The following is a 10,447-nucleotide window of genomic DNA, read 5'->3' as shown; positions in this document are numbered from 1 at the left end:
AGTTAAAAATGTTCTGTTTCTGTGTTGACTCAATTCTGTGGTCAATTTTGAGGCTGTACTTACAAGGTACAAAGCAGATTTATTTGTCACAGTACAACAGGTTGTAAAGTCAAATTGAGTTTGTAACTCCCTTCTGCTACTTACAGACAACATACAGTAATATAAAAGCAATTATAAAATGGTAACAGAAATAAACTATACTCAGTGGAGCAGTGCTGAGGATGAACTAGAGGTTAAGAGTCTGATGGCTTGAGGGGGAAAGCTGCTCTGCTGTCTGGTGGTGCGGCAGCAGAAACTTCCTTATCTCTTCCCAGAATGCAGCAGGGTGAACAGGCTGCAGCTAGGTGGGTACTGTCCTTTAGTATCCTTTGGGCTCTGCGTAGGCACCTCACCCATATCACTGATGCTCGAGAGATGGGTACCAATGATCTTCTGAGCAGTTTTAATCACCCGCTGCAGAGCCCTCCTGGCCTGGGCCGTGCACATCCCATGCCGGTTACTGATGTTTCCAGTCAGGATGCTTTCTATTGCTCCTCTGTAAAAGCTGACAAGGGCACGGGAATTTGGCCTTCTTAAGCTTCCTCAAGAAATATAGGTGTTTTTGAGCTTTCTTCCCCAGCGTGGAGATGTGAGATGACCATGTCCGGTTTTCCGTGATGCTGATTCCCAGGAACCTGAAACTGTTCACCTGATCCACCTCAGCTCCACTGATGTAGACAGGAGTGTGTGTCTTTATCTTCTTTTTCCTAAAGTCAACGATCAGCTCCTTTGTTTTGCTGACATTGAGCAGCAGGTTATTCTCTGTACAACACTCTGGAAGATTTTCAATTTCTACCCAAGATGAAGTCTTATCTTTGTTTGAAATCCGGTCAATGATGGTGGTGTCATCTGCAAACTTCATAATAGAGAATCTCTCCGTTTCGGGGACTGCAGTCGTGGGTGTACAGCATGAACAGGAGGTGAGGGGCGATTTATATTTTGTTTCATGGGGGAGATTGTGTTGAATGCTGATCTGAAAATCACAAACAGTATTCTGATTTTGTTTCTCTATGGTGTGTGAGGGCTGAGTGGAGGGCAGTGGAGATGGCATCCTCTGTGGAGCTGTACTTCGTGGTACTGTTTGTATTTGACTGTATAATATTTACATTTCAGTGTTCTAGTTAAAATCTTATCTTGAAGGTTAGCGCCACAAAAAAGTGCCTTTTGGAATGACTTAATTTTTTGAAAGGAACAAGTGAAAATTAGACATATATATATTATTTGGTTTGGGCAAAAGTGTAAGTGTAAAATTGTCAAAGGATCACTTAACACCAAATTACATACATATCACATACCACTAAGCTTCTCTCTGTGGGTTTAAACTCTCCAACCTGTTGCATTTGTATCAGAAGAGCAACCAAAGTTTCATCCCAAAGCGTGGAGAAATCTACTAAAGGGACTAAGACTAAAGGGCAGAACTGAACTCAGGTCAGTTTTTGTTTTGTATATTGTTGTTTCACATGCTGATTCTGTAACAGTGGAGACCCACTAGAAGGAACGAATCGCCTCCACCTCTACTCTCTTATTAATGCGGGTGTGTCAAATCAAGGAAGCTCGCCAGTAGCTTGCTTATTTTCAAAACATTGTGTAAATAAGCAAGGTGCACTTTATCCAACAATTTGCGTGAAGTTATGCAACACTTCTGTTTGTATCTGTGGAGGCCAGGGACATAGAAAAGAGGGACTGCAGAAGGCACAATAATGGTCTTCTTCTCCACAGACATCTCTCCACAGCAGGTAAAGACTAAACTTCCTGACCCACCATTGCAATGCTTTTTGTCAAAAAAACTGCATAGCGGTTGAAAACTTGGTTTAGTTTTCAAGTTTATGCAATTGAGAATGAATGGGGGCAAAGTCTGTGTCGCATCACGCTGCCTTCAGTGGGTCTATACCTTAGGCACAGGTGCTTTGAGCTAAATTAAACATCAGCATGCTAACATGCCCACAATGATAATAACATGCTAATGCTAACAATGTTTACAATCTTGTTTGGCTTGTTAGCATGCAACATTTGCTAATTGGCAATAAACACAAAGTACAACTGAGGCTGATGGTAATGTCATGAGATGATTTTGGCCTACTAAAAGTGGCCCGCACCCCGCCACACAACACTGTTTCAGCCAGCAAAACCACTAAGCGACCTTTGCGGTAGTATAGACCCCATGGCCAGCATAGGGGCCCCGTGGCCAGCATAGGGGCCCCTACAGTCACTGCTTGCCAGTGGCGGAAAAATTCACTGAAAAAACAAACATTAAATAATAAAATAAAATGAAAGACAGCCCTCTATATTACGCACCATAATAAGCATAGCATTAGTGATTTTTTAAATTTAGTATACTATGGAAAATCAGATGAGACTAAAAGGCTATGACCTCTGACTCCTGCTGGGTCAGTCAGGCTTGTTTGACATGTGAAGATCATATTTGTCTGGACTTGTAAAAAGACAACAGAAGAGCCTCAAAGACGAGAGGAAGCAAGAAGATAAAGGTATGTAAGCCCACGGGGTCAGTTTTCCTATGCCTGTATTTTTAGATAATCTGAACATTAACTAGCCTTAGTTTGCCGCGCTGGTATTAACAATGCTAACACTATACTTGCTAACATGCTAACCGCGATTAGCATCACAACTTTTACAAATTGCATAAAATTGGTATAATATTAGTATTATACCATAGTTTAGGATTGGGCAGTTGATTAAGTTAATAGTGTCATTAGGAAATGGGTCTTAATTCAGTTTAAACCATTATCTTTTATCTATCTAACGTTAACATTATCTATGGAGCTGTGCTGTTCACTTCTGGAGTTACAAAGCACAAACTGGCAGATTGTCTTGCATTATAAAATCCTCCAGATCTAAGCTAAGAACACAAGTCATTTCAATTCAGTCAATTTATTTATTTTGTTTTATTATTTGATAGCAGGTCCATCAGCCTCCAACTCTACCTCCATCATTGCTATCATCCAAGAAGCTGACAATGCTGGTAAGTTTAGGCCTATATCAACAATAAATGAACTTCTAGGAACACCCAGTGTATGAACATGTCAACTTACTAAAATGAATTATTTACTGTGTTAATCTGACTCATAGGTCTACCTGTGCCTACTGAAGTGGAGAGCAGTACTATCGTGCTTACTACCACACCTGGCTCTCCAGTTTGTACTCCTCCAGTAGATCCAGCTGACTGGCCGTCAGTCCTTGATGACCAGTTACACGTTGATGTGGTGAGCAGTTAAACCAACACAGGTTGACAGAGACATTTTGACTTTTTCAAAATGACACTCGGACAGTAAAAGTCTATCATTACATGTTTAGATAACTCATAAAGAAGCTGTTTGAGAAAAATAATGCTATCAACTGTTTTGTAGTTTTTGTCTCTTAAGCTGTTGTTTGGGTGTTATAAAGGATTTGAGCTTTGGTCAGTCATAATCATTTTATCAGTCTTTTTATTCAGAACTAAGTTCATCAGTGTCTACTGGGTCTTGCACTGCCATTAAGGTCAGTAGCGCTGGTGGTATCATATGTTTCCTGTTTGAAAACATAGCAGATATAATAATATAGAGTATAGTCCAGTTATTGTTTTTAATCAGAATCAACTTTATTGCCAAGTAGATTCAAGAAATTTGCTTTGGTGAATTTGTGCTAAACAAGCATGGCAGGTTTAAGAATGTAAGAAAGATTCGTCGGGTCTTATTTAAAAAGAAGAGATGTTGTTTCTGTGTCATATATGGGGACAACGCCCGACAGTCAGAGGGGCCTTCCAACTAAATTTTGATTAGGGTCCCCGAAGGCCCTGGGCCGGCTCTGCGTTCCAGCGATGATTTGTGTGTCAGGTATCTTTAAATGACTTGCCCACAAACTTTCAGCTTACTTTCCTGTTTGCCAAGACATGCTGTTGTTGTGATTGGTTGTGATGTTTGCTATAGTAGCAGGAGAGTTGTGAGTTTCATTGATCTGGTGTGCTGGCTCCGGGACCGCCTCGTCCTCTCTGCGTGTTAGCTAAACAGCAGTAACTGTAGCGACAGTGTGCTAACACACAACTTAGCTAATGTTCGTTACAGTACTTGCTGTGTCATTTTTCACTCTTTATCATTGTAGGCCATTTGTCATGGTACTGGATTTCTAAGGAATCGCATACCCAACCTTTACACACCAAAGGAATTGTACTGTCATTAATTCTGTGGGAATTAATAGTTGTTGCAACATTTCACTCAAAACTAAAATTGTGAACCTCATGGTAGCGCTAGAGGAAAATTCAGGGTCATCACGTTTCTTCTCTAAGGGAATGTGAATGTTTGTATTTCATGGGTAAATATTACTTTTTTCTTCTGTTTCTAAAATGCACACCTTTGCACAAACGTGAGCTATTTCTGCAGTATTCACAAGGTGTGTGTGTAACCAGTTTTGATTATATAGTTTATTTCAGTTAAGTAATGTAGCACAGTAATTAACATCTCTCACACTCTGTAGTAAGGTAAGTTAGTTTTTTTATGTGAGCCACTTCTCTATGCAGCTCTCGAACACTGTGAAGTTGGAGTGCCAGTGAACGTGCTTCACTCCAGAGTGAATGCACACAGACACGTCCCCACGAGCGTCCAGCATCTTCAGCCCAAATGTATCGTTCCTGTAAAACTTTCGAAAGAAGAGAAGGACAGATTATTTCTAAATAGGAGGAGAGACAGATGTCTACCACTTGACAGAGGGCCTGAAGTAAAAATGAAGATTTGTTTCCATGTGATGTAGAAGTGGTACAATTTACCATAGATGTGTGGTTTGACAGAGTTGAAATAGACACATTAGTTGGCAACTCACCTCCTGGTTCCTCATTTCTACAACATTTTCGTTGCTGTCATAGAATCCAAAGTGGCTGTGCAGAAAAGAGGAAACAGTCAGTTCAGGTAAATAGGTCTTGAAACCTCTGCTGCTGTTTTGACCAGAAACAGTTCACTCAACACACAGAAGAAGTTAGTAACTACTTCATTGTCTTGCACCTGAGTATCTATCGAAGCAGTGTATATTCCACTGGAGATGACTTTTTATATATATAATGATTTTTTTTTGTGTGTATTACAGTATTATTAGACTACTGTTAATTTAAAAACATTATGACATGTCTTGACTGATATGCAGGAAAAAGTATTCACATATTTAAAAGTTTTGAATTTCTCTTTTTTTGCGGAAGAACCTCTGACTTCATGTGCCACCCCCCTCCCCACTTCTGAAACCGAACCTACAGCCTTGATCTAAGCTGAAGGATATCCTGATGTGTACACTGTAGTTCTCTTTTTCTGTCTTTACACTGGCACATCACAAAATGCTTATCTTGTAAACAATACATTTGTTGTAGTGATTGCATCGTTATATGTGAGGAACATATATAACAAGAAGGCTTTTATATCCACCACTGATTAATTAGGCTTTTTATGACAGATACAATAAGATGACAGAGAATCAATAGTGTTTATATGAATTGTAAAACTTGAAAACTTGATGACAGTGAAACCTGGACTGCCATGGTGTGATGACACCATCATCTGGTCCTCCAATTAGCACAAGCTTCTTGATGCGCAGGAAGTTTCCCCTCCATGCTGAGGAGGTGAAATGGAGAATTTTGTTTTGTTTAACAATGCACATTTTTACTGTACATCCACAAGTACATAATGACCAGGATAGTTAATGATTCCATTACCTTTCATGTTGCTGTGAGGTTTTTCACCATTAAGGACCGGCAGAAAGCTGTTGCTCTGCAGGTAGCGGGACCTGTGGTGAGGGTCTACGGAGAAAAGATAAATAAATATTTGTTTTTGTATGTTTTCAAGTGGAATTGTAATTTCATGTTTGCTGCCTTTCAAATTTTTGTCGCAAATCATTCTCACCGTTCCAGTAGTCGCAAATAGATACTTTCTGTCCCAGCTTGCTGTAGCAAATACAAAACAGTGTCTTCTTCATGGAGTCTGGAAATATATGCCTCAGGTACTCTGTGTCTGTAGAGTAAGACAGTGAGAAATCCAGACTTTTGCAATGTAGGATCTCAAATCAATGCTGTTTGTTGCTGTATATTAAAGGTTCTGGTGAATTAACTGAGAGTTGTAAAAAAATCCTCATTCCCTGAATGGCAAGGGATATTTAGACACGCTTAAAACATCTGACCTCCATACTGCCCAGCCAGTGGTGAAGACAGCGAAATGAAGGTGTGCACTTTGTGGTCTGGAGTCGTGGAGAGAAGTGCTCGACAAATTAGACCACCTTAGAAAAAAGGAAGAGGACAACGATGTCAAAACACAAGAGTTCTGACAAACCAATACGTAGTATGTGATCTGCTGCGTTATTAGCAGATACAGGCCTAATATTGTATGTATGCTAAGAGTGGAGAAGAAATGACAGTGGTTACCAAGTGGGTGACTCCCTCTGAATGTATAGCATCAAATTAGACATGTTCTAACAAGACTGTTTGTTTCCCTGCCAATATTACAGCTATGCTAGCAGCTGTGAGACTGTACCTATGACAGCAATGCTTTTTAGATAAATGCTAACATTAACATGCTAAAAGTCTTGTTTACCGGATATGACATTTACCCTGTTCACTTTCTGAGGTTTGCGTGTTAGGATGCAAAGCTTTGCTAATTAGCATTAAAAGCAGCGGAGGTTGATGGGAATGTCATTAGTTTTGCAGGTATTTGGTCATAAATCAAAGGACAAACTGATTTTGTGATCTAATGATGGTTAGAGGAAATGCATCACTAAAGTGATTACAGTTCATCCTGAGGGGTACACCTAATTTCATTTCAATCCAATAATTTGCAATCTTCATTCCAACTGTTGTTCAGACATTTCACCGGAAGCCACAACCTCAGGCGGCATCAGAGGAAAAGTTGGAGATCACCAAAGTCATTATCTGACAACCATGAATATCTGTAATACATTTTGAGCCAATATATCTAGTAGATGTTGAGCTATTTCACAGGATTAGTGGAAAATGTCAGTAGGATTTATGTTCTAGGGACTATGAATGGCTATAAAAAATGCAATGGCAATCCATCCAATAATTGTTGAGATATTTCCACATGGACCAAAGTGGTGGATTGACAAAGCAGCCTACAATGGGATCCATATTGCCATGTCACTAGCATGGCTAGTAAACACATCATCATTGTCGGTTGAGAGTCTCATGTATTTCATACATTGAAAAATGTTTTTTTCAAAATGTCTGCTATGAAAAAGACTTACTGGAGGAGAGTATTTGAATTAATAAACATACATGAAGATCTATTTTTGCTGATGAAAATTAGAACATGTGTACACCTTCCTTCTCCTGTCTGCACCCCTATTTCCAGCAGTTTCCTGTTTTTAATTTGTTTTCTGATTTGAAACTTTTGAGTACATAAGTACATTAACTGCAGATTTGTAAGAAATGCGATACACTTATCTCAGTATGCTAGAAATGTGGAAGTGTGTGCGTGTGCACGTGTGTGTGTGGGTGATTGGTGTGCATGTACTTGAAGAGATATGTGTGTGTGTGTCAATGTGGTTTTTATAATTTGCATTGCATTGTGCAGCTATATGTGTGCATTCAGTCTTTGTGAATAAACATTTGGCCACAATTGTATCAGCTGTATTGCTTTATATAGGCTGTATGTGTAGTGTGTGTGTGTATGAATGTATGAATGTGAGACCTTGTGAAAGACAGACAGATTAAACATCATGCCATGAACAGCCTTTTCACAAAACCGTAACAACTGTACTGTAAGTTATTTAGTTAAATAAACCTTCAGTGTCCTTTCACTTTGGAGTGCTCTGCGTGAACTTTGGTTGGCCTTGTAGTCAGCATGCACAAATTATACATATTCATCATTATATCAACATCCACGGTCTAACATCATCTCACAGTGAGAATTTATCTTGGTCTCTGACAGACTAACTGACGCCTCTTCTCATTCACCACATTATTGGTTTTTAAGTATGAATGCAGTCTAATACAACAATCCTGCAATAAATCCTACTGTCATGTTCTTCTGTCATTATAATTAAGAGTCGTGTTGATTCAATTAAATTGTTCATTTTGCAGGATGTAGTTTGTGGTGCTGTTTAACTGTATTGCATTGACCTGCATGTGTTTGGACTGTGGTAAGAACCCGTAGCATCTTGAGCAGCCATTGCGTAGTTCTCCCTGTTTCATGCAAACATGTAAAGTTCCACCAGCTTATTTGGCATTATTCGGCAATAGTGTTAACCACTGAACCACTGCACCCCTGTGCAGTGAGTGCATTCATTATATTAAGACATTAAAAAGACCCAGAAACCAACCAGTACAGTTTGTGGTAATTAATTAATTAAACACATTTTCATTTAGGAATATGTACCAAGTGAAACAAAAAAATATTAGATTTGTCTAAGATTTGTTTAAATTTTAGATTTTGTCACTTGGGAAGACAGAATCACAAGATTGCACAATAATGCAGGATCATGTTGACATTGCACTTAAGTGGTGCAAATTCCCAGACAAATTTGACAGTCAAATAACCAAAAAGCAAATGAAACATGGTGAATCTGGGGCTTCTGGGTTCAACCCACTGCAAACTTTCACATATCTGTGTCTCTTTAGTGCTTTAATCATTAGATAAATGTATTTCACCTTGGTCCTTATGAGCTCCTATTTTTTCCAAGCTCCTCAGTCTTGAACTGGCAAGACATTTTAACTCACAGACTTTTTGTTACATGGCGAAAGTATTCGCAGTGTTCGACGTGTGTGTATGTTTAAAAGTGTGCACATGTGTGCATACAGCGTCTATGTGGGTGTGTGAGTGGGAGAGAGGACCTTGTGAGAAGCACAGAAGATGGACGCCATCAGGGGCCTTTTGCATTATGGAGTCGATGGCTTTCTTGAAGCCTTGGACCTGCTTCCACAATGGCTTGAGACTGGCCATGTCGTCAAACAAGTCAATCACTGTCACCTCAGTGCCTGGATGCACCTGGGAATAACATACAAAAGAAATTGAGTAGCAGAGGAGGAACAGATTACACAAATCAATGTAGTAACGACTGATTAAATCAACTGAGGAAAGTATCAGCCTGATGACTGATAATGTTATCGGTCAGTCAGATGTGGGTGCTTATTCCAAAACAAAACTGATCCTGAGGAATAGAAAATGAGAGGGGAACAGAAATCATTACCTTGAAACCGCTTTCTGATTTTCACTTCACTGGAAACTGACTGCCTTTAAAATTATCTATAATGTCAGCTTCAGTAGATCTAAAGTCCAAAATAATTAATGGCTAAGTCAAATGGGAGGTTTGACAGCTTGTGAATATGAAAAACAGGTTTTAAATACATTTCTTTAAATAAAATGTGTAAAGTTTCAGCAAAAACAGACAGACCAAACTTGCAATGTTCATTATATTTTAATAATTTTGAGGTATTTGTACTTTACTTGATCATGACCATTTTATGCTACTTTATACTTTTACTCCACTACATGTCAAGGAGAAATATTGGAGCCTACTTTTTACTCCACTACATTTGTTTGATGACTTTATAGTTACATGTAACTTTGCAGATTTAGATTATTAATATACAATATAATCAAAGAATAAATGATGATTATTAGATTAGATTACATAATCAGTTTAAATCAGCACCATGCTTACACCTAATGCATCAATTTTAATAATCCAATAGTGTAATATAAAATGAGCCATTCTACATAAGGAGTACATTTACTTTAGTTAAATTAAGTGCTTTTTATGGTAATACGTTTGGAGTTTGATTTATGTAACATTTAGAAAGCAGGACGTTGTTAGGTTTACTTCAGTAAAATATCTGAGTATGCTATTTCTCCCACCACTGATTTTAAAACTGATGGGCTACAAAGAATGACGTAGCTTCATAAAGAAGTCACTTCTACCTTGTCCTACCTTAGTTATGAAATTAGACAGGTTTTCGAACTGTTTTGGTCCATCGAAGATCCCATGCACGATGATGACTGGCTTGTACACGTTGGCGTAAACCCCTTTCAGCAGCAGCAGCAGCAGCAGCAGCACCGGTGATCCTCGAAAGGTCTGCGGAGTCTTCATCTCTACCCGGTCACAGGTGACACCTCTAGCCGAGCAGAATGGGGGATTCTTTATAGTGCTGATGAGCAGCCCAGTAATCGATTTCATTCAAAGTTAGTTTGTAGACCTGGAGACCTTGTGTGCGCTTCCTTCCTGATCTAGCAATGTAGCCTGTCGTATGTTTACTCTTCAGTGGTGTTTAATTTCACATCCGTTTTTAACATACAGTTTGTGTGACCTCAAGCCTCGCCATCCTACCTAATACTCACCAGCTTTTAAAACGACATCATTATTAAGTTACAGTCCTAATCTAAATGTAAAAATTGCATCACTTATTCATTTAACATTTTACTTAAATGCT

The 10,447-nt window shown here is 39.0% G+C and overlaps 1 protein-coding gene and 1 long non-coding RNA gene across 3 annotated transcripts; one reads left to right on the top strand and one right to left on the bottom strand.

Annotated features, from left to right (window-relative positions):
* Positions 1-2,338: 2,338 nt before the first annotated feature.
* LOC123968162 lies at positions 2,339-7,316 on the top strand. Of its 2 annotated transcripts, XR_006824401.1 has the most exons (5): positions 2,339-2,525; positions 2,957-3,019; positions 3,127-3,260; positions 4,892-4,934; positions 5,219-7,316. It is a non-coding gene; the product is annotated as an uncharacterized LOC123968162 (long non-coding RNA). The 2 variants fall into 2 exon arrangements; XR_006824400.1 differs by lacking the exons at positions 4,892-4,934; positions 5,219-7,316 and having other exon boundaries at positions 3,127-3,514.
* LOC123968160 (lysosomal thioesterase PPT2-A-like) lies at positions 4,436-10,224 on the bottom strand. Its single transcript, XM_046044705.1, has 8 exons — positions 9,949-10,224; positions 8,852-9,005; positions 6,187-6,282; positions 5,913-6,020; positions 5,726-5,809; positions 5,540-5,624; positions 4,849-4,903; positions 4,436-4,668 (listed from the first exon to the last, which is right to left on the bottom strand). The coding sequence occupies exons 1-8, from the start codon at positions 10,192-10,194 to the stop codon at positions 4,525-4,527; spliced, it is 972 nt and encodes a 323-aa protein (XP_045900661.1). The 5' UTR covers positions 10,195-10,224; the 3' UTR covers positions 4,436-4,524.
* Between the last annotated feature and the right edge of the window lie 223 nt (positions 10,225-10,447).

This window comes from Micropterus dolomieu, linkage group LG03, assembly GCF_021292245.1.
Source record: "Micropterus dolomieu isolate WLL.071019.BEF.003 ecotype Adirondacks linkage group LG03, ASM2129224v1, whole genome shotgun sequence".
NCBI lineage: Eukaryota > Metazoa > Chordata > Actinopteri > Centrarchiformes > Centrarchidae > Micropterus > Micropterus dolomieu.
The sequence above is the reverse complement of the archived record's forward strand: the minus strand, read 5'-3'. Positions and strand labels throughout refer to the sequence as shown.